The sequence below is a fragment of the Ornithodoros turicata genome, chromosome 5 (assembly GCF_037126465.1).
Source record: "Ornithodoros turicata isolate Travis chromosome 5, ASM3712646v1, whole genome shotgun sequence".
Taxonomy (NCBI): domain Eukaryota; kingdom Metazoa; phylum Arthropoda; class Arachnida; order Ixodida; family Argasidae; genus Ornithodoros; species Ornithodoros turicata.
Window position 1 is genome coordinate 21,511,370 of NC_088205.1, and position 17,912 is coordinate 21,529,281.

The 17,912-nt window shown below is 43.8% G+C and overlaps 1 protein-coding gene across 3 annotated transcripts in view; it reads left to right on the forward strand.

The window, feature by feature from the left end:
* LOC135394198 (protein ELYS-like) overlaps positions 1-17,912 on the forward strand; it is a 64,654-nt gene that overhangs the window by 10,600 nt on the left and 36,142 nt on the right. The window contains exons 1-10 of one of the 3 annotated variants that reach the window (XM_064624806.1): positions 1,772-2,000; positions 5,734-5,851; positions 7,576-7,832; positions 7,917-8,148; positions 10,029-10,070; positions 10,399-10,507; positions 10,565-10,681; positions 13,015-13,099; positions 16,187-16,355; positions 16,411-16,540. In XM_064624806.1, the coding sequence (XP_064480876.1) occupies positions 1,983-2,000; positions 5,734-5,851; positions 7,576-7,832; positions 7,917-8,148; positions 10,029-10,070; positions 10,399-10,507; positions 10,565-10,681; positions 13,015-13,099; positions 16,187-16,355; positions 16,411-16,540 (1,277 nt within the window). In that variant the 5' untranslated portion in view covers positions 1,772-1,982. Of the gene's footprint in view, positions 1-1,771; positions 2,001-5,733; positions 5,852-7,575; positions 7,833-7,916; positions 8,149-10,028; positions 10,071-10,398; positions 10,508-10,564; positions 10,682-13,014; positions 13,100-16,186; positions 16,356-16,410; positions 16,541-17,912 lie in introns of those variants that run through there. The other 2 variants (XM_064624807.1, XM_064624805.1) reach the window with 2 other exon arrangements.

Below are 17,912 nucleotides of genomic sequence, written 5' to 3' on the forward strand. Positions count from 1 at the left end.
AGCGATTTGAGTAACAGGGGTAGCGATGGCTCCCCCTGTTCTGGTGCGAGGGAGAGACAATTACTCAAAATCATCTGTTCTGGGATTATACCACTTTGGTTGCTTCGAAGTGGTATAATATAGACGAAAATGGTGCCCTTTTCTTCACACCGCCAGACACCAATTTCTACCACTGTATACGGATCAAAGTGTGTTCTATTCCTAATATTCTGAGTGTTATAAGGATCCCACACTGCATATACATATTCAAGCACAGTGCACGTAGGATCCATAAGCTTGCAGTTTAGTAGCGGTGTTACATATGGTTGAGATTCTGCTTCAGAGAACACAACTTCTTCCATGGTGAAAGTGACAGCAAAAATGAGGTACTCCACGAGCAGGTAAGTACGTGGTAAGTACGAGACACTCACAAAGGATATACAGGGTGTCCGGTGAGAAAGTGTGATTAAATTTCTTAAAAAAGAAAAAAACTACACGTGGTAAAAATTTGAGACTTCTTGTGTGACACTCCTGAAGGTTTTTGCCACCCAAACAAGCAGTTTGCATGAGTGTACGTCATTAATTAGGCAAATTATCTTAATTGAACTCAAAATTTTGCAAAGGAAAGGCAATTTTCTTTGTTACTTATAAAGTCCGTGGCCACAACATGCTATCCCAATAGTAATTTAAAGTTGCTTCAACTATTCCCCAATAGACCTCTACCTGAGAAACGTCGTATGACATTGGTAGACCTACTGTAACCAAAACAAATCGGAATGGGAGGGCTGGGTTCCACGAATGGACACTTGTTCGCTACCTCCTATTGAAAGAAAAATAGCACCGAGGGTCGCGTCTCTTTCAGGGACCATCATAATCCCCTCAAAACCGTGGCTTTAGGGCGCGACCTTGTTCGCCCCTAGCTTCGAACGTAGTTGAGCTCTACAAAATTGGTGGCGCTGCATCATTTACTGATAATCGCCCACATCGGATGTTCTGTGCTGTTTTCTGTGATGTCCTTTCCTCCTCCCCATGCTTTAGGCGGGGCAACTTGAACCAGCGCGCCTTGATGAGTGACGATTTTTTGGTGGTGGTTATGTCAAATTTTTGTGGAAACTGAAGGGTCCTGTATTTGTGATTGAAATGGTGTGTTGTGGCCATGGGCTCTCTCATTAACGGGAAAAAAAAAGTAACCTTTCATTGGCAAATTCTTGAGTCCAATTAAGCTAATTAGACAATTACACGAACAGACGATTTTAAAGGGAGAGTTCGGAAACAAAGTTGATGGCAGGTATACTGTGTGCACAAACTATGATGTGCAGCAATTTTTTCACCAATCGTTCCGAAGTACCCACGGAGTAGGAGTACGGCCCGCCATAGTAGGAGATCGGACTCGACTGAAAACGTGTGGCTGTGGCGGCGCTGGCGCGCCCTGGTAGGCTGGATACCGAAACCCGAAACCACGAAAGATGCGCGCGCCACCAAGCGTGCGGCGCAAAGCAGCATGGGAACCTTGAGGGACACTGCTCTGTTGTCGTCTGCTACGGTTATGGTTTCCCCTGGTTGACGATGTTGCTGCGCACACCGGGAATATTGTTGTTGTTCTTCCTCTACCTCCGCCTCTACCCGTCTCGTAATGTCGCGTCGGCCGAATACGCGGAATACCTTTGCATGAGTCCTCGTTCATAGTTCGTAACTTCGTAATACAACAACACACAGTACCTCTGGCGGTTGAGTGGCGTCCTCTACCAAGGAAAAAGAAAAAAACTGCTTTTGGAGATGCTAGAAATCTAGAAATGCTAGCCTCGTCCTCGTCGCCTCGTTTCCGCTGGCTACTAGTGATTATGTGCTGTTGTGGGTTATCCTATGAAATGCAAACGTGATTTTTCTTACGCTATTTAACGTTCCGTGCATTGTGAGCAGAAAGGTGAGCATGAAGTTGAGCATGAGGCGAACAGCGTAAATGCGGCAGCTATTTATCTTCAAAGCAGAGAAGGACACTATTGATGTTGAAATTTGCCGCCGTGAGTACCCTTCGAATGAAATATCTCCGACGCACAATCATTTGGTTAATCACGTGTACTGGTGCAACGTTTGGGATATTACCATTCTCGTCACTATTAAACCATATTAAATTCTCGTTACTTATACTAACAGTTCCATTTCAAACGTGCCTTTAATACATGTACGGTTGTTCCGCTCCTGAGTATCTATTAAAAAACGAAAGAAAAAAAAAGCTACATCCCAAATGACATACGTTTGTCGGCCACAAAGTCTCGTCCATTAGTTTGTTTCTTCCCATAATCAAGGACATGTTGCATACAAACCCACATGGAATGCAGGCTCATCTCTCCGCGCAAGGAAGAGCAGCTAGAATTGCTGCATATGAAGAAATGCTTGGGAGCTGTATTTGGCAGCAGTTGACAGTGATTTATCCAGACCCCAACATCCCCAAATTTCTCGCAGCACACGCTAGCTTTTCTTCCTTACATAGGGGCATTGTCCAGCTTTAGGAACTTGTCACACACTTACTTGTCAGCAATGATATATACACCCGTTACAACTTATCTAATAAATTACCCCCATGTTTACGATTCTGGGCAAAACACTGTCTGTTGAACTTGCCGTCTGAAGAAATTAACACCTCTTGTTCGGATGACATTCTGCCTCTTGAAAATTTCAATGAATATAAGTTCCCTGGAAAGACTATCCTGGATTCAGCAGTCAGTTCTCAAAGCACATCCATCAGTAGATGTGACCTCAGGCAAGAGCCTCCACTGCTATGTAAAAACCTGGACATAAGATATTTGGGCTAGGTAATGCAGGAACAGTTGATAAGCAGCATTCTTGTTGGACAACTGTGCATTGGTTCATCTTGGGCATCCAAAGCATGTAACAATACCGGACTATGCTTTTGCAACTGGTTTGTGTTCTTTACTTTACTGTATGGGACTGCAAGGAAGGGGGTTTCTCTTGCAGGGTGTCTACCAACCTGGAAAACCTGGAAAACAGGGAATAGTCAGGGAATTTTGATGTGACTGGAAAAGTCAGGGAATTGTCAGGGAATTTGGCTAAAAAGCAGCTGAAGTCAGGGAAAATCACAGACAAGTGCCGTGATGATGCGCGGCAAATCGCGATTGCCGACCGGTGGTTGAGAGGCGATGCCGCAGCAACGTTACTGCGAGTAGCAGTTCACCAGTATGACAAGCTCTGATGCAGAAAAGTAGGGTAGCCTCACTAATACTTAATAAATGGTCTGTTTTAAATTGGATCTGGTATCAAAACGTATGAGCAGGCACGAAGTTCCCTTTTGTTTTTGTCAGGGAATTCGCTTGAAATAGTCAGGGAAAATCTGGAAAAGTCAGGGAATTTGAAGGCTGCAGTTTGGTAGACACCCTGTCTTGGCTTCACTACATTCAAATACAGGGTGGGTGCTATAAAAGGTCAGTCACATTTTTGCGCGTGACGCTACACCTACTTGACAGGCAGACTTCTGCTGGCACACAGTGAATAATTTATGCCAGAGAAACCTACAAAAAAATCGTGGTCACCAGCTACTGCGTAACAAACTAAATACGGCCACACAAACTTTCGTCTTCATGTGTTTCTTATGCGCTATACCGATGGATGGAGGCAAAAGTTTGTGTGGTCGTATTTATTGTATTACACTGTGCTCGGTAACCACAATTCTTGTGTAGGTTTCTCTGGCATAAATTCTTTACTCTGAGGCAGACGAAGTCTGTGCATCAAGGAGGTATCGCACAAGGAGGTATCACGTCTTGCACGAAAATGTGACTGACCTTTTAGAGCACCCACCCTGCTGCTCTAACGTGTCCAGAAATTATATTTAAAGCGAACGATAAAAGAAAAGCAACTGGTACTTGAGTAGGAAACAGGTACAGCTTCACTAGTAGCACCTGTTCCTTAGTCAAGTAGCTGAAAAGTAGCACTTGTTTCTCCTTTATCGCTCGCTCTAAATAAAACTTCTGGACACGTTAGAGCAAACACCCTGTATAATGAGCTCAACGAGGCTCAGAAGAGACTAAGAATATTGGGCCCAGATAAGGACAAGACATGATCCTAACACTCCATTGAGCTTCGTAATGTACAGTCCCCTCTTACTACTAACCGTGATGGTTGTGTAAACTTGCACGGGTCCACGCTGGGTTGAAACACACGAGGAACTGAGGTGCATTTGCAAAAGATACCTTTAATCTATCTATACAACTGTGGCCCCAACAGATATAACAAAAATGTCTAGTCACACATGTGGTGGCATCACGCCCTAGTTCCTCGGAGTCAAGGCGTCCAGTTGTCCCCGGGTAGGATCCTTTTGTTGACTGGCACGCTGGCTGATTCAATGGGAGGCTTTTGGGTCGGCAGGCTTTTCCATGTCAGCCGCCGGCTGACTCTCCCAGGCAGATATCCGGGTATTACGTTGTTGACTCGACGGGCAGCAGTTCACCCCGTACTCCCCAGTTCATTCTTGATGAAAAGACATTAGGAACAGATGTTACGAATCTGTGATAGAGCAAGATGACTTGGACGGGTTTGTCTCTTAATTTTTTTTTTTCAATACATACATTTCTGCATTGTTTTCTCCCTTGGCAATTAGTGATGGTTTGCTTTTAAATATTACATGAGACTAGAGTAAGAGAATGACATTTTTAGATGGTCACACGGATTACATTTCTGCCGATAACAACCCCACTTAAATTGCATTGCGCTTTTCGTATATTTGCATAGAAACTAATTTGGCATTGTAGTTGATGAGCACTTAAAAGTACCTTGCCTACTACTTGTACATTACTTAAAGCAGGGAAGGGTAACTGTAGTGGTAACTGAAACAGAAACAGTATATTACAGAAATTGGAGATGGTAACGATAACAGAAACGGAAACACATACCACGGTCCTTCATTACCGGAAACAGAAACGGAAACGAATTTACCCTCTGGTATTGAATTCGGGTAATGGCTATTCCTGTTGTACGATGACATTTGAGTGACTTTTCATTTTTTGTTTTTGTATTTTGATGACACCATTCCCTGTAATGCTCTAAATGCTACACGAGAGCATGGAAAGAAAGCGCAAATTGGATCTCGAGGATGCATCCCTCACTTACCTCGCCCCAGTCCTCATAACCCCATGACATCAACACATGACTATACTCCACCATAGCACGAGGATGCCAGCCTATGATTTTTAGTTACTTATTTTGTACTTTTTTTTCTTTTCACTGTGGCCATGGCAGTATTATTTACTATTGAGAGCGTCCGCTTATGAATGCGACATTGGATGAAAGTTACGCCCATCTTGAATTGCTGGAGTCCGAGTGACTGAAGACTGAAAACATGTTCCTGCATATATACTTTTTTTAAAATCTTGCAAGATGTGCGCATCCCAGTGACGTAAAATTACTTGTGTAGTATGTTCGCGTGGCACCGAAGCAGCACTTGGGCAAAGCAGAGTGCTGATAGAGCCGGACAGGCTGTCTTCCCGCAGCTCTGTAACAACCGTTCCATTACCGGAAACAGTAACGGAAACGAAACGGAAACGAAATTGAAAGGCCGGTATCAGAAACGGATAACGAAAACGAAAATATAGCAGTAATGAAAATGAAAACGGTAACCAAAATACGTCCGTTATCCTTCCCTGACTGAAAGTACATTTGCAGCACTGCACTTTGTACTATTTATGCCAGGAACTTGGTACTTTTGTGGTTCTTTTGAGAAAGATGTGGTTCTCTCTCTGATAGATGGGAGACTGTGTGGTGCCAGCAGGGGAAGTGTCCGACCTGCTTCCTTTTAAACCCCACCCACTGAGACTCTCCGAGGTGGATCAAGAAGAGGTCAATCATTGTCATGTCACACAAGGTGTGTTTCTACCTCCAAGAATTGGTTACATTCATATCTCTTGACAGTTTATTTTTTAACTAGATTGCAAATTTATGTCAGACATTTTTTTTTTTCTTGCATAGAAAATTTGATCTTGCAGTGGTCAGCCTTGCTCATGATTCTAGTAACCTTGCATAAATAAGAATGCTGAGTGAATTCTCTCGAACCATTGAAAGAGCAATGTGATTCACGTTCCTCTATGCTTGTGACATCAGCAGAACAGCAATCAAGTAAAGGTTGTGCTTACTGTGTTGCACATGCCAGGAAAGGCATAAATTTTGACCTTGCATGATTCCATAAAGGGGACGCCATTGGGAATACCGACAGATATAAAATTGCATATCTAAATTGCACATCCAAACTATGCAGTTGAGTTAAAAATCTTTTTGATGTTAGTATTCTGAGGAAAAAAACTTAGTTTCATATCAAGTGCATAAAACTACGTTATTTAAAGCCAAGAAAGGACCTAAAGAAGGACATGACTGGAAGTTTGAAGCATCTTCTGTCGGAAGCTCAGTTGGTCCTGTATCAGAGTTACGTTCCAGCAACTTGCTCAGACATGTCCTTTGTGAAAGACGTTAAATATGGTGTGATTTCAGCACACATTACAGAATCCTCAGGTGGGCAAAATTAATCTCCAGACTAGAGAATTGCATTCTTAGGCTCAGGCTTGACCCCAGCCTGGTCTTCCTTTTATTTACCCTCTCTGGCCTGAGAAATTTATGGGCCCAGCAGGCGGTAACAAACAGCGGGGTAATACAGGCCTATAATGTCAAACCCGAGCCCAGCCCAGGCCTGCTCATGATCATAGTTGTCTTGCAATGTAAAGCCACCAGTTATCGTAAGCTTCTCTCGGACGATATTGGGTACAAGATACACCACTACAGTAAAACCCGCGAATAACAATATCTCATACAACGATGGTGTATGATTTTACCGTCATTGTTTGTATTGGGAAACAACCAGTGTACAGCGATAGAGACCGCTGTTCCGAGTACTCGTGTAACGATGGTGGACGCTGTCCTGTGCGGGTAACCTCGCGGCGAAAATTGCCATGATAAGATGTAGTATCTCGATACGAATCTCACGGGGTAGAGGAAAAAATTCTTATTATCCGAAATTCGTATCAAAAGAATTAAACCCAAATAAAAAGTGAGGCAAGAAAATAGACAGCGACAGTTCATTTTTCAATACTGTCAGTGAAAGAGGTCGGTGGTAACGCTTTTGTGTCTCCCTATTGGGCCAATGCTGCTCAAATTCGCGACATGATTCAAAAGGCCCAGCACGTGCTTTCCACCCACGAGTTGCGCGACAGTGTTCTAAAGCGAGCTTCTTCTAAAGCATGCAGGCGTTAGGTGAAGCCGACTTGCAGAATGGTGACACGTAATGTTGCGAGAAGTTGTCCTGATTTGTTCCCTAGTTCCCTCCACGAGTTGTGGTCGCTGTTTTCCCAAGCCAGTGCAATGTTATACAGCTTCGAGGTGTTTTTTAGCACCTGTTTCTTTTTCTTTTGCTACACGCGGGGCGGCACACGACCTTTCGGGATGTCCTATTTAGGTCAACCCTCATTTAACAATGCACCCCGTATAACAATGGAATTTGCGATTACCGTCAATATTGTTACACGCGGGTTTCACTGTACTTGATATTTACAGTAATTGTTGAAAAGGAGGTTGTGACGTGCACATTTTCTTTTCTTTTAGAAGGTGCAGTTCTGCTGATGAGCTGTGGCCCACGACACCACTCGTACACAGTGAGGACGGGATGTCTCAACACGACATGGCGGTTTGGCCGCAAATCTCCCAGCGACCCTGTCGCGGGGCCCTGGGTTTACATGAAACATGGTGGCCGCTACTACACGGTAGTTGCCGTTGATGGCAACGATGCAGCTCCCCACCTTCTGTGCGTGTGCCACATGGAAAGTGGGAAGACCCTTAAGGCTATTCGGATTCCTGCCCCTGTGAGCTGCTTCTGTAGAAATCTAGAGATGTTCTCTCTTTGAAATTGTCTGCAGCTCTTGGTTATTGAATGGTTTTATTTCCAGGCAAGCCACATCTGCCTGGTGGACGATGGTGAAAATGAGGACACGCTGCCCGATTGTCCCGCAGGTTTCATGCGTGGCTGCATCGCGGTATCTACGAAAGATGGCCAGGTGTTCCTTGTTGATCTATGCCTGGGACAGGAGAAGTATTCCAGCGAAGAATACCCTGTGCCCCTGAAATTTTTTCATGGAGCTCCTTCGTCTGGCTCTGCTCACGGTGCCATCTTTGTCTTTGGTGAGTGTGGCCAATTTTTTGGACAAAACTGCCTGCACCTTTGACTCCATAGAGCCATTTCTCTTGCAGTATTTTGTTTATTAAAAGAATGTCTGAAATTTTCGTAAGGGCTTGAGCCTTCTTCATGCTATCTCTTGTAAGCACCGTAGAAACAAGCCCAATATTCTGCACCGTTTTTTCAATGGTTGATCTGACTCGTCTGCGGAGGTTATGCCCACCTGTTTTCGTACTCAACTACTGTGCTTGAAACATTTTCAACGGTTTATTCCAATAAAAGTAGTTAGAGGTTGTCCTGCATACATTAACATATCGGAAATTTAGGCCGTGTGGCACTAATGGTCATTTCCTAGAAGCTTTCTTTGCCAGATCCTGAGCATTCTCTCGTTCAAGACGTGGCAATTGTATGTGTTCTTGTGGCACACACGAGGAATTCTTCAGCTAACACTTTTTTCGCCCGGCCTTGAAACAGTGTGTTGCCCAACTACAGTAAACTATAGTCAAACCTGCGCATAACGATCCCTCGCGCAACGATATGCTCCGTAGAGCGATCATTTTTACTTTTACCGTCAAAATATACGTTGTCTCTGTGGAGAATGATCCCGTGCATAACGATAAAGTTCACCAGTCTAAGTACTTGTACTGCTATATCTGACGCCCTCACGCTCGCCGATCAACTTTGACAGAGAGCTGTCCACCGTTGCACCCTTCCGCGTGATATCCCTCGCATAATGATTAAAATAGCGATAACCGTCGATATCGCTATACGCGGGTTTCACTGTATACCTTTTGTCATCACATCCACATCGTGGGGATCCACACACCTAAGTTAACATGGGTTAGCAGACGACAGAATGATGTCCTGACCGTGTGACTGTGATGTACTTCGTGTGATCCAAGTGACTCAAAAAGTCAGCTTCTGGGCACCCATCTTCAGGTGTCAACTGTTACATGACCTGGCATGGGCTAGCAATTTCCAAGTGCTAGGGTTTGTTTGACCATATTTTTACTTATTTTGAGCACACAAATTCCAAGTTAGCTCTCAAAGCATGGATTCGTTGGTTTCATGGTACAGTTTATTGTCGGCATCTGACAACAATGACATCCATGCAAGTAGATTTTCCTGCAGGGAAGGTCGCGTGTGATGTCTGTCTGAGAACCGTGTGATATCAAGAGGACATTCTTGTTTCCCTGGTGTCAATGTACAGCTTCCTATCACCAGCCCTGAAACAACGTCACGAAACGTCATGCAAGACGATCGCCACCTCCCAGAATATGTTGCTCCCCTGGCACTTTGTGGAGCCACGGGGTGCCCACAGGACAATACTGAAAATCTGGAAAATACGTTGGGCGCTGGGCTTTCTCAGTCAGTTATTACCATCAAAATGACAAAAGGAAACAAAAAAAATCCGGAGGGCCTCAGAGCTTAGTCCATTGTTGTGAGCTCTGCCGTTTGGGTAGTGTGAAGACGGACTCCAACAGACTATGCAAGGAAATGGAGACAGACGCCGGTAGGCAGAATAGGGGAAAGCCGACACATTACATATTTACATCATTTGTACAGACTGGTGACGGACATACGTCCAAAGTACAGAAAGGCCATGAGCACCTCATGTCGGATGCTTTTAAAACCAACGAAGGCGAGAGTGTCCCGCTTTCTCTATTCTAGGAATACATCCCCTGCTTTGTTTGGCCTCTTAACTGCGTCCCAGCTTTAGTGTCGAAGGAGACCGCAGTTCTGTTTTCGGGATGGTTCCTTTTCTTCCCTGACTTAGCTGCTCCCAAAAGGATTCTCAACTAGGTCATCCCACGTTGACAAGTCTGGGAACTTGACCTTGAGTCATGACACCATGTTTTCACCTTGCACCATTTTCTTTCCTTAGGCAGAGGAAGTTTCCTGGAAAATGATTCCAAGGCATCCTTGGGTGAGTGTGACTCATTGTACTAGGTTCTGTGTTGAGTGTTCCTTTGAATGATGTTCTAAAGCACACTTGCCTCTTTGCACTCCTGCAATAACTCCTGTCTGTTGCTAAAATTTTATGAATTGTTAGTAAAGCTAAAATGGGCTTTATGTTGAAGACCTGATGCAAATGTGTGGATGTTTCCTTTTTGCGCCCTTCTCGGAGAAATGGGGTCACACCTTTGATGGCTAGTACTTGCTGCGAGTGTTTAGTGTTCATTGAGGGGTCCTAAGGATGGAATTCTTTAGGCCTACCAGCTGACAAATGACTAATGAAGAAGGTTTGTGTTTAGATGATGTGGACGTGACATGCTTGGAGTACCTCCCTCAGCTGTGCTGTCTGGCAATTGGCCTCTCCACTGGTGCCATTCACCTGTGGAGTTTACTCTCTGGATCTGCCATGTGAGATACCGCGTGTTGAGTGAGAGTTCCCGTTTGTTGACAGTTTATTCTTTGCAGTCTGGAACTCAAGAAGAGCCCCACACCTGTGGTGGCCTTAATGTTGCAGGAGCCAGAAAATGACCCTCGGCGATGGTGCTATCTCTGGGTCATCAATGGTGCTAAGGGATCTCAAAGGTGAAAAATTAAACACACCTGGTCTCTATTGGGCTGTAACAAAAGGTTCACAGACAATGTTGACGTATCCGATTTATTCAACCACACACGTGACATCTTGCTCCTCTACCGTAATTTCAAGTCATAAACAGTAGAATAAAATAGGGGTTAAGAGAAATTTTCAGTGTAGTGATCATTTAAAAAATTATACATTTCAGTGACTTGTGCAGTGGCGCTGCAATTGTGCAAAATGACCGTTTAAAAGCAAAAAGTAATCCAGTTGAAATCACTTGACGTTGAAAAATCTCATAATGGAGCCTTGAGGTTGGAAACTTGCTTTCCAGTGTCAGCGCTTGGTAATAATTCAGATGCTGGGCAAAATGGCATTCACTAATGAGGGGGAAAACAAAAGCAACATGTGAGACAACTGCTCTGCCTGGCCATCATTGCAATCGCTTTGGGTAACATAGCAATACTGGCTACTACTCTGCTCCACTGCACAACTGATAGAATGGTACAATATTGGCCACTTGGGCTTTCGCAGCTGTTTCAGATGGGTTTAACACTCGTCGGTGCACCTTCTTGAAATTTTCACTGGCGAGATGTCTGCATTTGGTCTTAAAAATCTCACGAGATAAGCAGTGACATATGCATGGCAAGTATTGGAGTTTATTTCCTGACGCAAGAAACCTTAGATATTTCTAGATATCTGTGTTCGAGTTGACAGCTGGGTACCTCATTCTGGATTGAATTGAATTGAGTATGTTGAATTGAGCAATTGAATTGATTACTGAATGGAATTGAGTACGTGATTCAACATAGCTGGAAGTGGTAGTACAAGATGCCCTTCCCACCACATTCTTGGCTTTTGGAGTGGCTAGCCATGGTTCGTTTCTTCTTCGTAGGGACAAAGGGTTAAGGGGGCACTGAACAGCTCGCCGGACGCTTTCCAATTACGACGCCCCCGTGAAAGAACAGGGTTGACAATATCCGAACATGTAATTTCTTTATTTGTAGCGAGCGTATTTACCAGCGTAATGCCATTTATTATTACCAGCGTAATGCCATTCAAGGAGCATGATCCCTGCGCATCTCTCCTTCCTTCTCCGAGAGCACCTACGCCACACGTCTGGCACGTGTAGCAAAGCTGCATTCCAGCCACTGGAGATAGGGGAGATTTCGGACTCATAGGCAGCGTTGGGGGCCTCGTTGAGACAACCTGCGGCTTCTCAGTGCGCAAAGAAAATTAGACTCAACTCTGACCATTTCACTCTGGGGTTTCCTGTCTTCAAAATTTTTTTTTCTTCGCAGCACGCTCAGCCTTGTAATTTGTAGCAGTACCAGTTGTGTCATGCATTGCAGTCGCAACTGATAGGGTTTAACCCGCGAAAATGTCGCAGATGGATTGCAATCTTTACATAATTCTGTAATAGTATATAAAATATTGTGCAAAGAACACACAACTCTGAGGGAAAACACCCGGTTCCGCGACATATGGCCAATTCCTGGACATTCTGTGGAAAGCTCTAGCCATAATCCTGTCCCTGCTTTTGGGCATTCTCTTGAGCAGTCTTAATAATCCCATCCTGGTTGCAATTATATAATGTTTTAACTGGTAAAGCAGCTGCCTGCGATGAATACTTAAGTGAATCGAAAGGGTTTCTCACCCATCTATCTGGGAGAGGGAAACCCACATTCTGGTCACCTTGGACAACAAAACATGACAGAGAATAATGTGATTCTGGAATAGGCTGTTAGGGCAATCATGTTTATTTATGCTGAATCTGTGCCAGCCTTGCTTGCAAATGCAATCGTATCTTCACGTTTCGAGACTTCTTCAATAGCCTCTACTAGCCACGAGGTGTGGAGGGGATTGATGGTGGACCTTGGTTCCGGAAGGCAAACAGTCGTTGCTTTTGCATGCATGGTGTACCTGTTTGTAAATTTGTCCTAAGCAACAATTTTCAACAAAGAATTGGCTTCTTTTTGACGTCTCAGTCTTGACAGAAAAAACTTGAAGGCACTTTGCAAGAGGAAGGACCTCATCAATCGCGAAATCAGCTGCTCGCGAATATGTCTAACGAGAGACAATTTCAAGATGAGCGGAAAATTGTCCATGTGGAAAAAAATATGTTTACAGTATTTCTCGGTGACGTTCACTTTGGCTTCCCCTTTGTTAAGCAAAAATCAGCATCTTTTGCTGGGGGAAAAGCTGGTGTTGGTGATCTCTCATTGAGCGTCATTGGCCTACTGGTAAACAATCGTTTGCTGCAACCCAATGGAACATGTGTGATAGGTGAAAAGGCGGGTATCAAACATTTGGCAGTGTAACATGGTACTTGCATTTTTTCTAGAGCCACCTCCTTGACTACGTGTGCCATGTTTTCGCTCGACTTTGCAAAGAAAGCCCCTTTGGACAGTTATAAGTTCTTGTATGAGGTATGTACTGCCCAAGCTTAAATGTCTTTTTATGGATTTCTCAGCTGTGGTGATGTCTTGGGCCTGAGGTTATCAAAATTTTACCAGCACTTGTCCCTGTACCACCACTCCATCACTTTGCCTTTAAGTCACAGGGCAGGTCAGTGGAATTGAGCAGTCCAAATTTTCAGTCTAAATTTGGTATTTAATGGGAAAAATTTCTTCTTACTGTAATGGAAGTATATGTGTCTGGCAGGAGACTCTGAACTGCTCTGCTGCGAGCCCTTTCATTGGAAATTTACTTATTTCCAGAGGATCTGCTTGTTGTCATAAGAGGAGAATCTCCTCGTGTGACGCTTCTGTGACATTCCTATCAGAATCATGATGTGTAGCGCATACACGCATTCTCTGACATTCACGCAGTTGAGACTAGATCAAAGGGAATGCCCCCGTGTCATGCCGGTGTTGGCACACTGTACATCCCGGGTACATCAAACAGCATTGATTTCAGTGATTTACGATGACGATAATAGGTTATACTGCCGAAGGACAAAAAAAAAGGGTTTATACTTGGAGAGAGAACTATCCCTCTGCTAAATAACCAAAGTGGCTTGAAAAGCTCTCAACGATGATGATATCTGTTGAAGAAACACCTAGAGCAAGTTTTGGAAAGTGCACAATAATTGCCATGTTGAATGGGACAGCTTCCTTGCTTCTTGCACAGCTCTACCTGCTATGTAATAATACAGTATGTAACAGTTTGCAATCTTATTTACCGTATTTTCACGCGTATTAGCCGCGGCTTATGCGCGATTTATTTTTTTCGCGGACGCTCTGCGGCTTATCCGTGGGTGCGGCTTATCTGTTGACTATTTTTCCCTGGTACTTTCCCCATACCCCGGGTTAAACGAAAGGTCCGACAGTGCCTCATGTTTTTCGGAACAGGACCACCCTGCCAGTGCACGAACAATACCGAACAGGGGCGGGTCCAGTCCACATTCGAGTGGACTAACCCGTCAATCCACGAAAAACACGCAACCGATCTTAGTAGAACACTAGAACAGACTTCCTTTGTTATACATCATGCCGACACCGGAATGTGGCAGACCCACAGTAAGGTTTCAATACACCTGTCATCGGGATAAAACGTGGTCAACTAAGCGTCAGTTCTCATTTGACGAGAGCAGCAGCATTCGTGGACACGGGCACGGCAGTTAGAGGTGAGGCATGGCTCTAACGCTGAGGCACAGCCACGACAGCGGCTTCAAACTAAAAGTCGTCGACTTCGCGGACAAGTACGGGAACAGGGCAGCTGGCAGGGAACAGGGCAGCTGGCAGAGAGTACGGCGCTGACGAGCGTTGAGCGTCTCTGTTGATTTTGTATGTGCATCACTGGTTTAGCGCACAAAGCAGTCGCGTCGTACTACCCGCGGCTTATCTGCGAGTGCGGCTTATCTGTAAAAAACATTTTCAAAATGTATCTAAAAACGAGTCCTGCGGCTTATCTGCGGTGCGGCTAATACGCGTGAAAATACGGTACACAACCAAAGCTGTAGCTATTACTACGTAAAAACCAACTTGTAAGCAGGGAAGGATAACGGACGTATTTTGGTTACCGTTTTCGTTACTGCTATATTTTTGTTTTCGTTATCCGTTTCTGATACCAGCCTTTTAATTTCGTTTCCGTTTAGTTTCCATTACTGTTTCCGGTAATGGAACGGTTGTTACAGAGCTGCGGGAGGACAGCCCGCCCAGCTCTGTCAGCACCCTGGTTTGCCCAAGTGCTGCTTCGGTGTCACGCGTACACACTACACAAGTAATTTTACGTCGTTGGGATGCACATATCTTGCAAGATATGTGTATATACTGTATAGTAGTATACAAGACTATATATGTATATATATGTAAAGAGGGGAAAAAAGACATTAAAAAAATAAGTAAATGACGCTAGACGTGTTTGAAATTCAAACTTAGATTAAGATGGCTTCTATGGCTGCACGTAGAGAAACACATACTCATGGAACGATGCGACAGCACCAGAGGACACGTGTTTCGCCGTGTTTGCGGCTCGTCAGCCCTGGGTAGCTGCGCATCGTTCGGGATTGGCAAACCAGGGGTCACTCAGCGAGCGATATACACCTGGGAGGGTGACTGAGCACTCCTCAATGCCACAGTGCAAGCCAGTGAATTATAATGAGAGAAAAAAAGCCATTCAAGAAACAAGTAAATGACACTAGATGTGCTTGAAATTCAAAATTACAGATTAAGATTGCTACTGTATCTGTATAGGCGAGGTAAGTGAGGGATGCACCCTCGAGATCCAATTTGCGTTTTCTTTCCATGCTCTCGTGCAGCATTTATAGCATTACAGGGAATGGAGTCATCAGAATACAAAAAAAAAAAAAAAATGAAAAGTCACTCAAATGTCATCGCACAACAGGAATAGCCATTACCCGAATTCAATACCGGACGATAAATTCGTTTCCGTTTCTGTTTCCGGTAATGGAGGACCGTGGTATGCGTTTCCGTTTCCGTTACCATCTTGAATTTCGGTAATATACCATTTCTGTTTCCGTTACCATTACCGTTACCCTTCCCTGCTTGTAAGTACCAACTTGCCCGAATCTCCGCCTTAACTCTAGCTATTGTTAACTGTCTGGCAAGTATCTGTTTGCATTATGTGTGCGCTGCAAAAAATGCGAGCTCCTCTTTAAAGAAGTGGATGTGAAAATACATTGGTTCTATTTCTGTGGAGAGTTTTGTGGAGAGTTTTGTTTCTGTGTGGAGTTCTGTGGAGAGTGTGGAGAGATACTAATGTTTTTTTTTTGTGTGTGTGAAAAGTGAAAAAAAGGTCTCAGTCTTTCTGACTTGTCTCGTCTCATGTTCTCGACGTCTCCTAATATTCTATACATTCCCAATCTTGATAACTGAAGTCACTTGACATGGTACTGACATGTTTGGAAATTTTGTGACATATCATATGACTCGTCGTACCCCCTCTTCCTGTATTTGAGTCAAGAATGGTTATGCGAAGGTCCACATTTCTTAAGCTACAAAAGCGGCCAGTTGGTGCATAGCTGGAGATGTGACGTCTACATTTCTTTTCAGGGTCTGACATCGTGTCACCAAGTGTTTGAATGCACGTTAGGCCCAAACATGACGGGTCCACCAGAATCCCCGAGTGCAACATCTCGGCTCATATCCTGCCGTATCATGTTGCAGGCGGAGACCTTTGGCACCGGCCGGTGCAACATGAGTGACTTTGTTCATACGACTGGTTGGCATTCTTCTTATTCCTTTTATTCTATTTTGCTAAATTTGATTTCCTTTAGATTGGCACCATGACTTGAATCTCATGTTGCTCTCCTGGGAACTGCTGCAGGGTTCCCAATCGTTGGGAACCTACTTGACCATCTTTGACATGAACCAGTGGTACCAAGCACAGATGCCTCCTGCATATCGGTATGGTGCTTAATGGTTTACCTCTCACTTAGGGGGCCTCTTGTAACAAATTACGACATCTGGAATACAATTAACACTTGCAGCTGATGAACGTGTGACCTCGGCTTTTTGTTTAGATGCAACTCAAGTGCCTCTCTTTGCAGTACATCCCTCACAAAAAAACACACGTGATTTTATGAGGGTTTTAGTTTTTCATGTCAGATTTTGTCATATTTTTTAAAAGTTTTTCTTTAGCAATATTGTTTTATTTAACTTATGAGATCCCTTAGCCTATTAGTACCTTTGTTTCTTAGGCGCCTTAGTTTCATCAGTGCTGTAGCGTATTTGTGCCTTTGTGATTAGCATAGTTAGTTATGAACACCCTTATTTTCCTGATAAATCATTCATAAATCAAAGGGTTCATAAAACGAGGGAGAAATACATGAAAAAAGAGATGAGGGTTGACTGTATGTGACTCCACTACATAGTAGTGGATAGTTAGGTATAGTTAGTTATAATAGTGGGTAGTTATATCTCCACTACATATTATTGTAGTCCCTAGTGTACTACAGCTCCCAATAAGCATATGCACAGCTTCTACAACTGTATTTAGTAACAGAGGGAAATATTCGTACCGGTATAGTTCGTAAGCTGATGTAGTTTTGAAACTAAACTAGAGGATAAACATTGCCAACTTAATTCATGCCAGCAACATAATGCGCATGTCAAAGCCTGAAATAGAGGAGCCTATTTTTTTTTTACTTTTTTGTTTATATTCTGACAGAAAAGGCCATGAGCAGCAGCTGTTTGCTGATGGACATACTGTGACAAGATCAGCTACTTTCGAAATATTCCAACTGCCATCAACAACTACCCGATTCAATTCGCAACTGAAAAAAGATATTAGAAATGCGTTCGCAGTGTTTCTGAAATATTTGTATTTGATTTGCATTGAAAATTTTGCTATTTGCCCAGCTCTAGTGCTAATAGTTGGTCTGCATACTCAAAATTCAGCTGGCCTCCAGTACATTAGTGGATGAATGTAGGTAGCATAAAATTGAGCTGATGTAACTTAGTTTTATGCCACTGCCATTGCTTAAAATAGCCGTGAAATAAATTGCTCCATATATTTTAATTTTTGGTTGCAGCAGACTGCACAAAAACTGTGAACGTAGCTGACCTTTTTGACCTGCACAACTTCTAGGAATGCCTCAATTCTCTCGAGAGTCCATCGAAATAATGTTGATGACACTCTGTGATGTACATAGAGTGTGATGCACTGGACACTGTCCGTGCTGTGGGGAGTGGGAAATGATCCCTCTCCTCCCCCCAAGGTCACACAATTGCTGTTTTTTTGTGAATTAGCACAGTTGTGCTAAAATATTTTATAGGC